The 17,845-nt window shown below is 43.5% G+C and overlaps 1 protein-coding gene across 1 annotated transcript; it reads right to left on the reverse strand.

Annotated features, from left to right (window-relative positions):
* Nucleotides 1–413: 413 nt before the first annotated feature.
* LOC124706991 (ATPase family protein 2 homolog) lies at nt 414–5,595 on the reverse strand. The gene is made up of 16 exons (XM_047238656.1): nt 5,369–5,595; nt 4,931–5,052; nt 4,770–4,858; nt 4,639–4,674; nt 4,257–4,350; nt 3,832–3,874; nt 3,654–3,751; nt 3,325–3,389; nt 2,756–3,252; nt 2,600–2,684; nt 2,436–2,522; nt 1,695–2,263; nt 1,456–1,594; nt 1,297–1,365; nt 941–1,177; nt 414–823 (listed from the first exon to the last, which is right to left on the reverse strand). The coding sequence occupies exons 1-16, from the start codon at nt 5,578–5,580 to the stop codon at nt 710–712; spliced, it is 2,556 nt and encodes an 851-aa protein (XP_047094612.1). The 5' UTR covers nt 5,581–5,595; the 3' UTR covers nt 414–709.
* Nucleotides 5,596–17,845: the final 12,250 nt, after the last annotated feature.

A 17,845-nucleotide genomic window follows, 5' to 3' on the forward strand; every position in this document is an offset into this window, starting at 1 on the left:
TCAAAAAAAATCCTAAATATTGCTCTATTTATGTTTTTTCTAGTGCAATTTTATGAACTATTTCATGCAAGTTTACCACTTCATCAAGGCCATAGACCTTGCATAAAGGTTGTTCGTGTCGTACGGACCACATTGTCGGCTACCGAGTTCAGACTTATTGTTGCAACCTTCATGAAGATTTTGAAGCTGACATTCGGACAGATCGGCCTATACTCCTAAATCTGTTCCGTCTCTCTAGTCTTTGACAACAATATAATCTCGTCAAAAGTACAGGAAAACCAACAATGGTGCCACAGCTCAGTCGATCGCAATTTGATTTCCTGGAGTATATAACATTGACATAGATTTCTAATTGTACTTCACATTACGAACGGACTAACGGGCCATACTAAGAATGTTGAACTAAGACAATATTGAACTAACACACGTGCCACTGCAATCAATATATGCTAACAAACACCGAATAATAATTACAATATAGTGATGTACATACTAAATTACTAGTGTTCGTATAAAAAAATTGTACATGATCCAGTACCTCCACCTATCTCATCCATTCCACGATGCTCCAACTCACGTCTGCTCCCCAGCTATCCTTCCGTCCTTTACCGTCGAGCTGATCTCTGCTCCACGGGAATTCTCTACAACAGCTGCGCTGGCATCTCTCTGCCGAAGCATCACCAATCTGCAAATAAGCATCCATTTTTTTCTACAAGAAGTATGTCAACTGCTGCTTCTTCCTGGAACCACCTTCGCCATAGAGATCATTCCACTGCTTCAGCTCGTTCATCACAGCACCCTCGGTGGCGAAGCTCGCAGCAACCTGCAATCAGTGGTCGCGGCATGGTTCAGTAACATGTTTATGCCGTTATACACATACAAAGATGCAATGCAATTCACTGTAAAAAAAAAAGCAATTCGAGTCAGGACAGCAACTCACTTGATTCTTGGCCTGCCTGAGGTCCTCCATCGTCAGCGGCCTAAGGTCGATCGCCACCTCCTTGTCACCTTCGGCCTTTGCTTCCAAGGTATCTGCCTTGGTTCCTGAAGTTTCCTCTTTCTTATCTGAATTCGCCTTCTCGGAACTGTCCTCTTTGATGTCGGAGCTCAGCGTCTTGTTGTCAGCTGGTTTGTCTGAATTCTCTGCTTTCTGTTTTGCCTCTTTCTCCCTTCTTTCCTGAGGCATCAAATATGCATCACAATATGTTCAGTCCAATGTGTTTGTTCAGTCAAATATGCATCAACATGATGCAGCATGTCAAAGTCTAATAAGAAGTAAAGCATTTATAAAAATACCATCTCTTTCAAACGTTCTTTCTTCAGGAGCTCCCTAACCGGGCGGTAAGCAGCTGTCATGCAAAGATTCTGCGTGCAAAAGGAAATAAAAAATATTCAATGATCCAGTCACATTTAGATACATATTAACTCTTTGGCTAAAAAATAAGATTCACAAACCTTAAGATCACTGCCGCTGTACCCTTCAGTCATCGTTGCGAGCTCCTTGTATTCGATGTTCTTATCAACTTTCTCCTTTGACAAAACTGTCCTTAAGATCAGCTCTCTGCTCTCTTGTGTTGGAAGGCCAACCATGATTCTGTTTTGGGTGACAAATAGAGGCAAATAATTAGCGTCTTATCATGCAACGACCACACTGCATCTATTTTCCCCCAACATAGTGCTGCATTTGAACAGACCTGCGCTCGAATCTCCTGATGATGGCTTCATCGAGGTCAAACGGCCTATTTGTCGCGGCAAGAACGAGGATTCTTTCGCCAGACTTCGACAAGATACCGTCCCAATGACTCATGAACTCGTTCTTGATCTTCCGCATAGCCTCATGTTCACCGCTCCGAGCGCGCTGCCCCAACATACTGTCTACTTCATCGATAAAAATAATTGTAGGGGCAACCTTCGCAGCCAAGCTGAACAATGCTCGGACATTCTTCTCATCCTCCCCGAACCATTTGGACGTGATAGTGGACATTGAGACGTTGATGAAGCTTGCACCAGCATCATTTGCTATAGCCTTAGCGAGCATTGTCTTGCCAGTTCCAGGTGGTCCAAACAATAATATTCCCCTACATGGCTTTAGAAGTCCTCCCCCTTTAAAAAGATCAGGCCGCCGGAGAGGAAGCATAACCAACTCCTGAAGGGACTCTTTGATATCATCCAGGGCTCCAATATCATCAAATGTCACTCCTATTTCACTGGCTGGTATAACCTCTGGCCTGATACGCTTTTCAAACTCATTGTCAGGTATTTCCTGCTCAGATAGGAAAACATCAAGGATAAGAACTTCTGTCTTAGCAATGTTCACAAAGAACTATGAGGCTTTGATTTGCATTAACTGAACTACAGCCGTCTTTTCCGTCCTTGTTTTTTTTTTCCTGCAAATGCAGCAGAACAAAAGGCTTAAGCAACTGCGCAGAACTTACTGGTTTTGGTGGTGGAGTGTCACCATCCTTAACTGGCGATTTATCCGTCTCAGCATTCTTAGATCCAGCTGCACCTTTCAAACCATCCTTTGCAAATAGCAGGATTGAAGTTAGGCTCATAGGTAACTGGTACACTATTTAAGTATTTATGCAATATTAAATACCTTTGGTTCACCATTTGCTTCCATTTTCAGAGTATCCTTGCCACCAATGCCACTTTCTTGAAAAATGCTTAATCCATGGGACAAGCTGTAAAGTGATTTTATTAAGAAAACCAGAAGAAAGGTAATTCATGGTAATATTTAAATAAATGGTCAAACCTTTTAGAAGATAGAAGAAGCTTCCCATTTTTGTATTCAGGATCTTTGTTATGAACCAAATGATATGACACCGCTGAGACAATAATTTCATCGATGTAGTTGCTCAGAACCATAGTATCTGCTTGACAGATTGAGCTCAGATCATCGCAGTCTAGATCATTCGCTGAGAGTACCTCTATGATGTGGTTTCTGTTATCTTGAATCTGAATTTTCTTTGCATCTTCTTCCATTTGTGTTTTCCAACCATTGAGATGGATTTCCTCCTCTGGAGGTTTTATATCAACATGATAAGGGAACAGGCCACTAACTCTGCCGTCCACATCGTTGTATTCATTATCAGAATTAAGTAACCGGGAGCCCAGTATCAACACTTGCCCAGAGAGTTTGCCCAACATTTTCTTGAACATAGAGTGAGTTCTTTCTGATCTATGCAGGAAGCGGTCTACATCCCTTATGTAAAGAATAACTGGATCACTTTCAGCCACAGAAATCATGACCTGGAAAAGTGGTTACAATATAAGTAAATCGTGAATAAACAGAGTATCAAGTTCAGTCAAAATTATAATCACCTTGTAAAGTGACTGTATCAGAACTTTCTCATCGAAACTCCAGCTACTGGTTCGCCTAGCTGAAACTACATCAACAAAAAAGGTGAAAAGCCATAAGGACGATTCTCTTGTTCTGCTCCACAAGATGTGGAAATGAAGAAAGATCTGTCTAATGCAAAAGCATTGGAAAACACAGCAGCAGTTATTCTAGAGATACCATCTATACACAATTTTGACAAGAAAACATTGCAGCATGCAGGCCAATCCTACTGACATATTAGAACCTGTCGCACATGTGTGAATAAAGATGAGAAAAGCAACCGTACGAATAAATGAGCAACAAAGTTTACCTGAATGTCCAGAACATTGTGAGCTAACATCACTCGTATCAGATGACATAGATCCATTTTTCCGAAGTGAAGCATCATTGCTAGCAACGTCAGAACCTCTAAAGAAACCGAAACATGGGTAAATAGATCAGATAATAGTATACTGTATTCAATAAATAAACTGGCAAGTATACATTACCTAGCTCTCGAATCCGCACTGCTTGTCTGACGGCGTAATGATTCTGCATAAGTGTTTCATCCACATCAGGACAGGGCCAAATCAAAATCTCCAAAATTTGAGCAACGACAGTGCATTTTTTGATAGAATAAGGGTCTCATGATTATTATTTTTGGTAACTTGGCATGTGGGAAAGGTGCAGTATATATATATATTTTTTTTTTTTTTTTGAAATGGAGACTTGGCTCTGGCCTCTAGATCGATCGATGCATGCAGCTATTTACTGCAGGAAAAGTGCAGATAACAGCCAGTTCTCATGTAAAGTTTATACTGAAGAGTAAAGAAACAATGGCAACCGTTTTTCTTACTCAAAATGAAATATCTTACAAACCCAGTAGATTGTGCGTTGCGAAAAATAAGAAGACTAAATGGTAATGCTTTGTTACCTCTAGGCTCATCCTTCTTAGGAAACATCGTAAAAGATCCAATGAAATCAGACATCATCCCAAATGTTGTCTCTGATATGGATTGATTATGAACCTGCACAAACATGATTTTGGATGACAGGACAGAAGCAAGTACTAAAACAAATCCATGAAAACAACCGTGTCTTGATGCAGACAAAATAGTACGATTCTGAACTGTTATTCTATTGTTATCAGTCACTGTGGACAAGCTACTGCCGAGACCAATCAGGAGCCTAGGTTGCTAGTTGCCAACATTAAAAAAAAAACTCAAGATGCCCCAATCAACACAACAGAAAGGCTGACATGTCCAAATCCCCTCTCCCAATATGATATTTGAACAGCCATCATGGTGTTAACTTACCAAGGCTTTGCTGGAGCTCCCATATTTGCTCTGGATCTGCAAACAGCATCCATCAACAAATAAGTTCAGAATGACAAGACAAACGAAACGACGAACCAAATATACATAGATATTGAAGGTTTCTAGCAGACCCGAAGCGAGAAGTCGGTGACGTCGAGGAGTAACAGCCGGGCCTTATAGTGGTGAGACAGAGCCCTCGCGAGTGACTGCAGGTAAGGCTCTGCGAAATTAAGAAACGGTTAGCTACGATACCTTGCGCAATGGAGCCGAAATCATGAGGTGAGAGGCGAACCAGTAGGTCCGGAGAGCAGTATGGCACGGCTCGCGGCGGAGAGGTTCCTGATGTGTTTGGACAGATCGGCCTGCTTCAGGTGGAGGAACGCCGCGCTGATGAGCACCTCCTTGGTCTGCTCGCTGCGACACGAATTATCTCGTCAGTTTTCAGTGTCGAGCAGAACTGAACTGGGGCAGAGTTGCAAAAATATTACTGCTACACCTAGACTATGAGGACAGCGTGCCAATCGCCTTTGCTGGTTCTTTCTTTCTGTAGAGCAATGGACAGTGATGGTGATGAAGTTGAGAAGCATATGCATCAAGCCATCAACTAGCAAAGAACAGAGTACAGGCTACAGAATATGTTTTACAGAGCGACTAGTGTGGATCCAGCCAAATCTTCCAAACGATGAACCAACAAAACGAGCGCAAGAAACCGGAGGGCCAATTAACCAACCTGAGGTAGCAATGGACGTGGTGGAAGTCGTCGAAGGTGACTTTGCTGTCGCGGCCGTCCACCACCAGCCGCCGCAGCTCCGCCTCCACCTCCGCGGCGCCCGCGCCGCCATCGGCGGCGTGCACCGGCTTTGCCCACCTCGCCGACGCGAGGCCCAGCCCCACGCCCACGCCCACGCCGACGGCCGACGCCAGCAGGCTCCTCTGCTCCATGGGCTTGCGCGCGCGCGCGATCCACAACCCTCTAGCCGCCCCAGCCGCGCGCGGTTGCTGCCGAACTCGAGGAAGGGGGAGAGTAGAGGGGCGTGCGTGAGGCTTGCGGAGGAAATGAGCCATGGAGACGGGGTTGGTGGGGGTATATATAGGGGCGCCATGGCGGCGAGGCAGCCGGCGAACATGGGGTTTGTGCCTACATGGGGGAAGGAAACCTTTTTCTTTACAGACCGGTGGCTGTTTTGAATAGTGGATATGGTTAATGGATCACTACTCAAAAACAGTTACAAAAAATATCATCGAAATATGTTTTATTACTACTTTAAAAATCCTAAAATTGTATATGTAAACACTATACGTATTTTCATTGCGTGAAATTACGCGAATATTTGCGACGATAATACTACCTCTGTTTCGATGAATAAGTCACACACGCACGTATTTCAGCATGAACTTTGACCAGAAAAATTAAGCAAAAAACCTTAAGTATACTGCATGTGCTAACAGAGTGCATATATATATAATACTCTCTCCATTCCGGTGAATAAGACATCCTCGATTTTCGTGTTTTCTTCATTGACAAAGAATTACTACAAATAAATAAATAAATATTATTGGTATAAAATTAACATCGACCTAAAACTGCCACTTTGAGTGTGGGTTAGGGAAGTCATGCATGCACTTGGACAGCAACCGGTGGCAGTGATGTGCATGGCATGTGAATTGTTTTGTTTGGAACACCGCTTGTCTACCCCAATTGTGGTAATGTCATCAAAATCTAGCCACGTATACACATTTTTTTTTTGAGATGTACGTATAGCTCCATCAGTTGGAGAATAGCTTCTGGTGTCACCAACTATTTTTATTTCTATAGGTACAGATTGGAGCATCTATACAATGACTCCTATTTTTCGGTCCCTTGTTTTACTTCTCGGGAAGTACTAGGATGAATCTGGATGCACGTGTACCCGTTTTCTTCGATATTGGAAAAAATGCTACTTGAAAATTTCAGAAATATTGAAATTATTTTTTCATGTACATATTATGTTGATAGTTTTTGTGCAAGTTTTCACAAAAAATATGATTTTATGTGGCCTACACGAAAATAACAAAATATCCAAATAACATTATAATGATTGGTTTTGTACTGTTTACAAAAATAGGAATTCCCATTTTCACATTTATGTATAGGTCACGCATGGTCGTTTTTATGCCAAAATCTGCACAAGTAAGTGTCAACATAATATATAAATGCGTGCTTTTTTTTAACATTTTATGGAACTTTGAAATAGCATTTTTTGGAATTTTTTCATTATGGGGTGCACGTTAACCAGGGTTCACATCGTCCACCTCCACTACTCCTATTTCTTTTGGGTCTTAAATGGACATGCTGTTTCTGCTCCCGGGAGCACATGCACCTGGTTTTTAAAATTAAATTTCAACATATTATATAATGTCAAAAAAATCCGATAAAAAATGTTACGGATACATCTTGATGTTCTATGTGTTTGCAAAGTCGTTTCACGAAAAATCGATACTTTTTGTGTCATGTGTAAAAAAGTTAAAATTTGGTGCTAAATATAAGCTCTTCACAAGACGTTTTGCTTGTCATTTTTACACAGGACACCAAACCTACCGGTTTCGCGCGAAACTTGGCATACACATATGGATTGTTGACATATACGCGTGAAATTTGTGTTCGTATTTTTTGTGATATTTTAAAATGTTTTTCTCTGTAGCAGGAGCATATGCACCTGAGATCAAAATTGCATTTCCGGTCTTAAATGACAAATGGTCATCATTGAGATACATACATGGATATCGATGAGGTGGTCCCACCGAAATAGGGGGTTCATGTAGGAGGCTTCTATATGTGGGGCCTGAAGAAAATGTAGGAGGCTATCTCGAATATGTCCTCCAATAGGGGTCATACTATATTGTGTGTTTGGCCACGGCTCAAAAGCTATAAGTAGGTTATGTTTTGTTGGAGATGATCTTACTAATTTTTCAATTTTGTAACTTGTGATGCACTATATTTGAAAGATCGAGATGTCACCTAGAGGGAGGGGGGGTGAATAGGCAATTACAAACTCTTGCGGATTTGTCTTGTAAGAATGCGGAATTAAACTATCGTTTAGTTTACAAGCACAAACCCTAAATATGCTAAACTCAACTAAGTGTAACAATGCCAACTAGAGCTAAGCAAGATATGCACAAGATATATGTAGCACAAGTGATAGCAAGATATATGTACTTCAAGCACGATGACTATCACAAGGAAAGAGAGCTCGGGTATAGAAATAACCGAGGCACGCGGCGACGAGGATGTATTCCCGTGTTCCCTTCCTTTGCAAGAAGGTACGTCACGTTTGGAGGAGTGGAGGCCCCACGAAGGATTCCCCGCGCCACGAAGGCTCACCCTATTCTCCGAACCACACCCACGAAGGATAATGGCCCTTTCCTTATGGTTAGCTTTTCCTCCGCTCCGGAGCTGGCAAGCTCCACAACCACTTCACAAGCTCCATGAAGGAGAAGCCCGGGCCTCTTCACAATCTTCTTGAAGAGATCACCGGAGCACCAACCGCCAAGCCAACTAGGAGATTTCCCTCCAAGAGTAACAAGCTCACGGTCTCTCACTCGAACTAATCGTGGTGGAGAGCTCAACACTATGCAATGATGCAAAGCAAGAACACTAGAGGTGTTCAAGTCCTTCACTCTCAAATCCCACCCAAGCAACAAATGCTAAGATGAGATTGGAGAGGAAGAACAATGGGGAAAGTCAACAAAAGACTCCAAGATCTAGATCCCAAGAGTTCCCCTCACTAAGAGAAGAAATGGATTGGTGGAAGTGTAGATCTAGATCTCCTCTCTTAGATCCCTCAAGAATTAGCAAGAATCATGGGGGGAGACAAGAGAGAGAGCAAGTTCTTCAAAGGCAACAATGGGGGTGAGAGAAAAGAAGAACTAACTCAGCTCAAGGTGGAAGAAGGGCTATTTATAGCCCAAGAGCAAATATAACCGTTGGGGAAAAGTTGGGCTGAGTCAACCGTTGAGGAGGCCGGTCAACCGGGCCTGGGGCCGGGCCGTCCGGTCCAGGGCCCGGTCAGACCGGGCCACAGACCGGACCAGCCGGTCCAAACCGGTCGGTAGGCCGGACCCCGACCGGGGTCACTTTGTGTCGTCCAGGAGGCCATCCGGTTGGCGACCGGTCGACCGGACGGCACGCCGAGCCCGCCGGTTGGGAGGCCGGCTGACCGGGCGGCGGATCGGAACCGGCCGGCGCATGGGCTGGTCCAACCGGGTCCCTGACCGGGTGAGCAGGAAAACATGTTATACAAAAACTGTGATAACTTTTGTGTCCGGACCCCGATTGACATGAAACCAATTTTTTTGGAAAGATAACGACGAATAGAACCCCAACAAAAACGGTGATTTTTAGAGAGGGAGTCTCCTCACAGAACATTTTTAGATGATTTTTAGAGAGGGAGTCTCCCACCGTCAAGAAACGGTGAAGACGTCCAAACTCGAAAACGCAATAGAAGATGCATGCGGATTCCGTTTTCGATGAACTTGGGCTTGTTGAAAAACTAGCAACAAGCTCAAGAACCTCACACAGAGAAACACCAAGAAGCAATAGGATATGCAAAGTATGCAAATGATTGAGCTCCCTAAGACGATGTGATCAAGTTACCCAACCGAAAGCCCCTCTTGATAGTGCGGCTATCTATCCTATAATCCGGTCTCCCATCAACCACCTTGAGACCGGTAAAAGGAAAACCTATCAAGGTCATACCTTTGCCTTGCGCATCCCGCTTGATCTTGATGATAACACTTCAAGCTCTACACAAGCCGGAATGCTTCACTTGATCAATGTTGCTTAGTGAAGACTTCACAAATGCTCCCCCATATACTATGATGGGAAAGCTCCATTGATGCACATCTTCACATGTCCATTATCACCAAATGGACGGCAAGCTTCAAGCATGTGATCCACTCAAGATGCTCATCTTGAACTTGCCCAACTCAACCTTGTATCTTCTCATATCCACTTATGATAGAGCATGGCTAATATTGAGTTCCACATAAGAACTCCATCTTCATTTCTTCTTCTTGATCATATCACATATGTATCTTTAAATCGATGATCTTGATGCCAATACACAAGGTGTATCTTTATCTTCATGGCATCCATACTTGAATCCAACACATGGAATACAAGAAGTACCTATGGAATATTTCTTCATATAAACTCAATGAAAACATTAGTCCATAGAGGTTGTCATTAATTACCAAAAACACACATAGAGGCAATGTACCCTTACAATATTCGCAATCAACTATATTAAGATTGAATTTTGTGGTGGTATCTATGTGAAGGCACTCTCAGGATTATTCTTACATAATAATGGCAAAATATCTAGAAAATAACTATATATTACATGTAGGGGGGTCTATGTAGACCATTTCTTGAACATAGAAAGGTACCTGAAGAACCTAGCAACTGCATTTCATTCCAGCGGTGGGCTTACAATTTACATAAAGGTCTGACAAGATATTGAAATAGCAAAGAGAACCTGCAAGTTTACAAAATGAACCATGGACTAGATAAAGAGAAAGCAATCGGGTCCTTCTCTACCGCACCATCGCACTCTGCATGCTCTCCTAAATAGAAACCTCGCCGCGAGGGACGCACGCCACTTTGTGCGATGTAGCCTTGAATTAGTAGGACAAGGCAGATAAAATTTCGATGCATCGGCATCACACATGGAGGTAGAATAATGGCCATCTTCTGTCCAATATAAGCCCACACATGATTGCCATCACCGTTGCCGCAAGTCTTATTCTAGGGAAGATCTGAAAATGTCTACGGCCTGACTTTTCCACAGCCGAGTCTGGTAGATCTGGCTAAAAGCATCTACCTCTTAGAAGCCATCACCATGATGGCTCAAGATCGGAAGAAGATCGGCGAGAGCTGGTAGATCCAAGCTGAAATCGAACCTTATTGAGGGGGACGCGGTGGTGAGTCCATCCTCCACATCTGGCTCCACCCACTGGAACATCGTGGTAAGGAACCTCACCACCAGCAACCACCAACCGCCGCTCTCAAACTCCGGCGTCGAGATCCCCGGCGGCATGACTCCATACTCCACATCGAAAAGACATCTAGATACTTTACAACTACTATTCATAGAGGGGCCGAACTCCTCTGCCCCACTTAGGGCGGCAAGGTTGTTGGATAGAGGGGATAGGATGCGAAGAAAGGATGTGACTCTCATCTGCGAGGGAAAGAGAGAGAAGAGAGGGAGATGTTTTCCCGTTGAATTATCTCTATGTGCACGGGTCTAGGAATGCTTTAAAAGGGGTTGGGTGTATTTTTTGGGTAATATCCCAAAAACTCTTATCACTTCTTCAATTATTTCACTTGTGTCATGTTATGTCCACAATCTGTATATTGTTCTTGAATTTTATGGTGGTGTCATTGTGAACGCACTCTCGGGATTATTCTTACATAATAATAGTGAAATGTCAAAATAACTTTATTTTCATATAGGGAATGTAAGTAGTTTTATTGAAGCAACGACCCTATGTAGGAGACCTCTATATGTAGGGGCTCTAGGGAGGATCTAAGGACTTATCTAGGTTAGGGTAAGATTGTCCTTTTTGGCAACGACCCAAAAAATCTTTACCAATTTGGTAGTTAGTTTAATTGTAGTGTGCTATATCACAATTCACAATATCTCCCTCGAGTATTGTGGTAGTCCTTATGTGAAAGCGTGAGACTGTTTTATTAATATCAAAAAATAGACATATTTTCCTAATTTATCAAAGCGTCTTTTGCATGTTCTCGTATCTTCTTATAAAGCAAAATTTCACTATATGTTACTCCCTCCGTTTCTAGATATAAGCTATATAGTTTTTTGAGAAAAATCAAGAATATAAGGTTTATTGCATCGCCCACCTGTAGGGACAATATTTTTAGGAATTTAATTAGGTTTCTTATGCAGAGTCAGTCATTACATCTCAACTTAGAGCAAGAACAATAGCTTCGACTCCTAGCTCTAACATATTGACATATCATCTATAGCTAATCTTGTAGCCTACATGTATAATAGTGAGTTAAAAAAAAGTACTAGTTTAGTGGTATATGGCCCATCATCCACTCTCACAAAGTGCCTAGAAACATGTGCTAAAGCTAGCTCTTGCATAAGGATTTTTACAATGGTTATTTCTTAGCGTGATATCCTAGGTACTTTACTTATGTGACGCTCTATTTATTGTTGAAAGGGAGTGATGTTGTATCTTAAGATACAATACTTGCACGCGGCCATAGGCAAAAGACATTAGTAACCCAATCACATGCATGTATAAGCTCAAAATTATTAAATTTAGATACAACACTAAAAAACAATGCATTGGAGTACTTGTATCTTAAGAAACATCGCTGCTTATGATAACATGCTAAGAGGCAGCCCATTGTGAAAGGCCTAAAAGACCACTTGCCTTCTCTCTCCTCTAACATAGCCGGTTTTGCTAACTTAGGCCTCTGCTAGCGGCGGAGGACAACTTTTTGCTATCGGCGGAGGACTGCTTTGCTACATTAGGCGTCGGGCGTTGCTACTAGCGGCTCCGGGCGTTGCTGCCTTGGGCAGATGGAGTTGCTTCAACCTTGGACAGTGTTGATGCCGGCTGCAGGCGAGGTCTCCATTGATGTATCCGAGGATTCGCAACATATGAATAAATTTTGTTGCTACAACATTTTTTACGGTTTTGCTACAAATGGGAAATATGTTTGCTACTGGGGTCTCCGGTGAGGTCTCCGGTGAGTTCTCCGACGAGTTCCCCATCGATGTCTCCGAGGATATCCATTTTTGCTACAATAGCATAATTTTTTGCGACACGCTCTCTGGTGAGTCTCCGGTGATTTGTCCGACGAGGTCAACATCTTTCTTTTATTTTGTAGGTGAATTGTTTTTTTTTACTACACTGAAGCAAAAACATGACTTTTTTTTTTGCTACCTGACAGCAAAAAGGACACTGCCATCACGGCACCAGACGCTAGGAAATCAAACCCCCCGGAATTTTTAGCACTGTCCAAAACAAATTGGGCTACAAAGCTTGGTAGTTGCAGCTGCAACATACTCATAATAAATAAATAAACAATCATGCTTGCCGATCGAGTGGCAGCAACTTGCTGATTTGTTTTCTTCGGGACGAACGTGAGCGCTCCATATATAATTAAACCTGGCCACTAGCTAGCGATCTCGATCGAGCGATCGATATGGAGCTTGGACAAGTGGCTGATCGGCGTACGTCGCCTTCGTATGTGTGGGGACTGACGTGCCGGGATCGGAATTTGACGTGGATCCGACAAGGCAGCCGCCACCAAGTTCGTGCTCATGCGTGCGTGGTTCGTGTAAAGTTGCCATCGGCACATCACGCTTCAACCTTGTCATTAGGGCCGCAACGAAACTACTAGCTGCCATTAGGGCCATCGGCGGCGGCCGCCTAGCTCCATGACCAAGAGTGTCTCCATCCCTTCATCTGTCACCGTTGTTTTTCTGCATGTATTGGCATATTTTCTCATTCGTCCCCATCTTTCAATCTTTGCGGTGCCTAGTTAATTAACTTGTCTCTTGGCGTTTGCCATCTTAACATTCTCTTCTTTCTGTCTCTAAAAGAAAATGTGACAGATTATAACTTAGGCGACTTGGTATCCTTCTTGGCCCTGTTGTAAGGTGATTTAAAAATTGGTCAGTCCAATCAAAGTTTACCATTACGGAATGAGAATGATTATTATCGAGCTGATTCAAACTATTTGAGAGACACACCATCCCTTTTGTTGTTGCATTGACCTCTTTCAGAAGCCGATTTAAAAGTTGGTTAGCCCGCCATATTTTATCTTAAAGAAACGATGTTCTAACTGATTATTTGTATTATGAATTTTTACCTTGAATTAGGCCTGGCTCCAACCTGAGTTAAATCAACCTAGGTGAAATGGGGTCTATCATTATACTGCAAGAGTTAACTATGGGACCTCATACACCTTAAAATTCATAGAATGAAAATAAATTATTTGGAGGCCCTTATCGAACGGTCCATCTTCCTTCACAAGCCTTCTCGACCCAACTGTATCATAAAGCGAAAAAACTGAACGTTAATCGATGTAAACCACCCAGCTCCGTTGAACATGCTGGTGGCCCCGCCTCGTTTCCTAATCGCTCCCCAAAGGTCTCCTTCCTCGGCTTCGCCACCTCCTTGACCTCCAGTTCACTAAACCTAGGTTGAGGTTAAACTTGACTAATAGGAAAGTAAGCGCTAATGTTCAAGACCAAAAGAAAAGGAAAATAAGCCCCTTTATTGTAGGATGAATGGAATCCCCTATTTTCCCCCAAGAAAAAAGTCTGTCATGTCCTAAGTCCTAACTACTTTAAAGGAAATCACAAAAAGGAAAAGAACTACTAGTAATTAATTGTCAAGCATCACAGAGCGAAAAAGACACTTTTGCGCATTTGATAAGCTGTCGCTGATTGTTGGTTGTTTCTAAGCACTCCGTACCAATGGAACAACTTGTAGCTGATTGGCCACCATGTTAGGTCAAGTGCTTTAAGAAATGGCGTCCTTGTCCGCAAGTGTCAGCCGTGTACTGAAGTACAGGTCGTTATATTCTGTGATTCTTCATTTCCAACAATACATAACGTTCCCGTTGGACACGTTCCATTATTGACCTTATTCCTAATTTTATTTTTGTGCGGACCGAACGAAGAGCAAGTCATGGCTGTGACTGGAACCTCAATTTCCCAGCTAACTATACTATAATAGCATCTGTGTGCAAAAGGACGGTGCAAATTAATATCAGAACCATTGTGGCATATATACGGTACTAGTTGGGAAAAAGATGTGATGTGCCGAGCTTAAACAACCAAAGGTGGTAAAAGTTTGCCAACGTGCAAAAGCCAAAAGCCAACGCAGCTAATGTTGGATCCAACTCTCCATCTATAAAACGACAGCGTGAAGTTGTTGCGGAGTTGCTATCTTGAATCTTTGAGAAAATCTTTGTTCTGAAAGATGCTTTCAGTTACATGCACGATGCATGTAGATGAAAATTGCAAATTAAGGTGTATGGTAAAAAAAATAGAATTATGACTACCGAAAAGATGGCGCTGCTACTCTTTTTTTTTCTAGGGTACAATACCCACACATATACCACCATACGTGCATACGTCTCCGGGTTTGTGTTGTCTCACTTAATGTACAAGTAAACACGGCATAGCGCCTTAATCCCAGGGATTGAAATCCAGTATTTTTTTTTCTAGAATAGTTGATCCGGGCATCTGGTAAGTGAAAATGAAAACTAGTCCATATCGCACATGAGTGTACATTTATTCAATCCATCTTAACAATGCATTGGTTCATGCATGAACTAAATACTTCCAAGAGGCAACGGCTAATTGGTGCCTCCATTGAGGCAAAGGTGGCAGTAGCTTCCTTTCCCCGATCTTGATAAGCCAAATAAGCACTGACTATATAAGAGAACTGTGAAAAGTTGAAGAAGGTTGCACACCGCGTTAATCATAGTAAATGAACACGGGTAGGTGAAAACGAACACTACACCATAGGCCCACATGTAAGTTGTATGTTTCTCCGATTCATTTTAGCGAATAAATTTTTGTTTCATGCATGTACTTAATGCATATTAAGGCATAACGTAGTGGTGGGGAGGGGTTGATGCATTCCTATCCACCAACTTTGAGTCTTCTTACTTGCAATTTCAGTGATATCAAACCATTTTCCTTGATTAAACGCCATGAGATCCTCCCATAGACATCATTGTCATGCATGTACTTAATGCAACCAAGAGGCAACTGCTAATTGGTGCCTCCAATGTGGCAACGGTGGCACTACCGACCTTTCAGGACTGTCCCCCATCTTTACAAGGCCAAATATGCACCGATTATATCAGAGCATTGTGAAAGGTGAAAAGTTGGCAGAAAGTTGCATTAGCTAGCTACCTAGTTGAAGTTGATGCATCAAATCCGAGGCATTATATACCATAAGCCTTTTTAATTTGTAACGGTTAATTAGCAACCAAGTCATCTCAGTGTGCCTTTTAGGCCAGCTTTTCAAAAATATATTTTCCCGTAGTGTGTAGCTCTCCTGGTGGCGATTTACACAAAAATAACCCAAAAGTGGAAGAAAAGCACAGACTGACCCTCCGGCGAAACTATTTCACCAATCTAACCCTTTTGTGTGGCGCCCCTCCCAAGGGCGCCACACATGCCCATGTGGCGCCCCGGCGCCGGCGCCACACACCCATCCTACGTGGCCCGTCGACGCCGAGCCGGTGACCCCGATCCGACGTGGCGAGCACGAGTGGCGCCGCTCCGGCCGGCGCCACACTTTGAAGTGTGGCGCCCCGGGAAGGGCGCCACACATTGACTTAAGTTTGGGCGCCGCGCGCGCCCAGCCCGACCCTCTTCTTTCTTTCTTCCTCTCGTTCCTCTTCTCTCCTCCAAAGGCGCCCGGTTTTCTCTCTCCCCTCTCTCCACCCCACCAAATCAACCACCAAATCGTCGGATCCGTCCGTGGAGATCGTTCCCAACTCGTTGCTTGAGGTAATCTCCTCCGTTTCCCTCTTTTCATCCATTGATTTTGTGTATTTGCTCCAATCTATATGTGAAACCCTAGATGTGGATTTGGTTGATTTGAGGGTGGAGATGGATTTGGTTGGATGTTAGGGTTGTTGAAGTAGAAGAAATGGTAGTGTGCTAGTTTGTATGGGTAGATTATGTTGATTATGGTATCTAATGAACACATGTGTGTATGTGTTGTTCCCATTATGCTAGGGGGATGGAAAGAATTGTTCATGTTCATCATGTGGACAAGGATGCTTACTTGAAGGGAAACATAGAGCCGGACCCGGAAGAGGTTGACTTGGTGTTTGACGTTAGCCCTAACTTTGCGGAGGTGGTAGCACAAGTTAGGGTTGAGTTGAATTGGAATGAGCCAAATGATGGTATTGAGCTAGAGGGAAGGCATAATGTGGGGTTTGGAATGCACACCCGTTGGAAGATAATGCGTATCAACTCCGAGCAACGTTGGTCCATTTACAAGGAGACGGTGGCCGGGTCACAAGATAAGGCTTTGGAGTTGTTTGCAACCAAGACGGTTGAGGCTCGTATCGAGCTTGACCTTAACCGGCCCTCCTCCCCCGTTCGAGAGAGGACTCCTCCACCCATGAGCCAAGAAGAGGCCACCCAATCTCCCATTGTCCAATCTCCCATTGCCCAACAACCTCCGTTGGATAATGAGTATGATGAGCACGAAGATGGTGATGATTGTTTCGAGATGAATGGCAACAATGTGGGTGATTTGGATAAATATTGGACGCAAGAGGAGATGGACCACTCCATTCCTTATTCCCGATGCTATGCGTCGGACTCGGATGATGATGGACCCGAAGAGGAGGTTGACGAGGATGGCTTCACCGCTAAGGAAGCCGAAAGAGCCGAGATCTTCAAGAAGGTAACCGGACGGGATATCCGGGTACCATTGTTCCGTGATGTTAGTCTTGCGGATGGAGCCGTGGTTGATGGTGGTAAAAGTTTACTTCTTGGAGCTAGGCCACTATCCAAGAGAGATGTGGAAGCTACGACGTCTATGATCTCTAAAGGGCTCACGTTTGATACCTTCTTGGAATTGAAGATATGGTTGAAGGAGTTCTCCATTAAGCATCATCGCCCTTACATCGTTGTTCACTCGGACTTGAAGAAGCGGTACACGCTAAAATGTGTAGATAAAAGGTGCCCATGGGTTGTCCGTGCACGACCTTTCAAAAAGGGCCCTCTTGGCACATAACAAGTTGTGTAGCCACTCACATGTGCCGGGGACCGAAGCTTGATGGCAAGGATGCACAACTGGACCACCGTCAACTCACATCCGAGTTCATTGCATACAAGCTCTCGGCGGAGATATCATCACTTCCTATCATGAGCATTAGGTCCGTGCAAGATACGGTCAAATCCCGGTTTGCCTACGACGTCAAGTACGGGAAGGCATGGAAGGCCAAACAAGCCGCATTCAAGATGTTGTATGGTGATTGGGAGGAAGCATACAACCGTATCCCTAGGTTGTTGTTAGCGATGGCCGCAACTAACCCGGGCATGGTGCATGTGGTCGAGCCTTCCGCAACCAAAATGACATTGCATGATGGTAAAAGAGTGAGGGTATTTCACCGTGCATTTTGGTCATTCCGAGCAATGCACGA

The sequence above is a fragment of the Lolium rigidum genome, chromosome 4 (assembly GCF_022539505.1).
Source record: "Lolium rigidum isolate FL_2022 chromosome 4, APGP_CSIRO_Lrig_0.1, whole genome shotgun sequence".
NCBI classification, from domain to species: Eukaryota; Viridiplantae; Streptophyta; class Magnoliopsida; order Poales; family Poaceae; genus Lolium; species Lolium rigidum.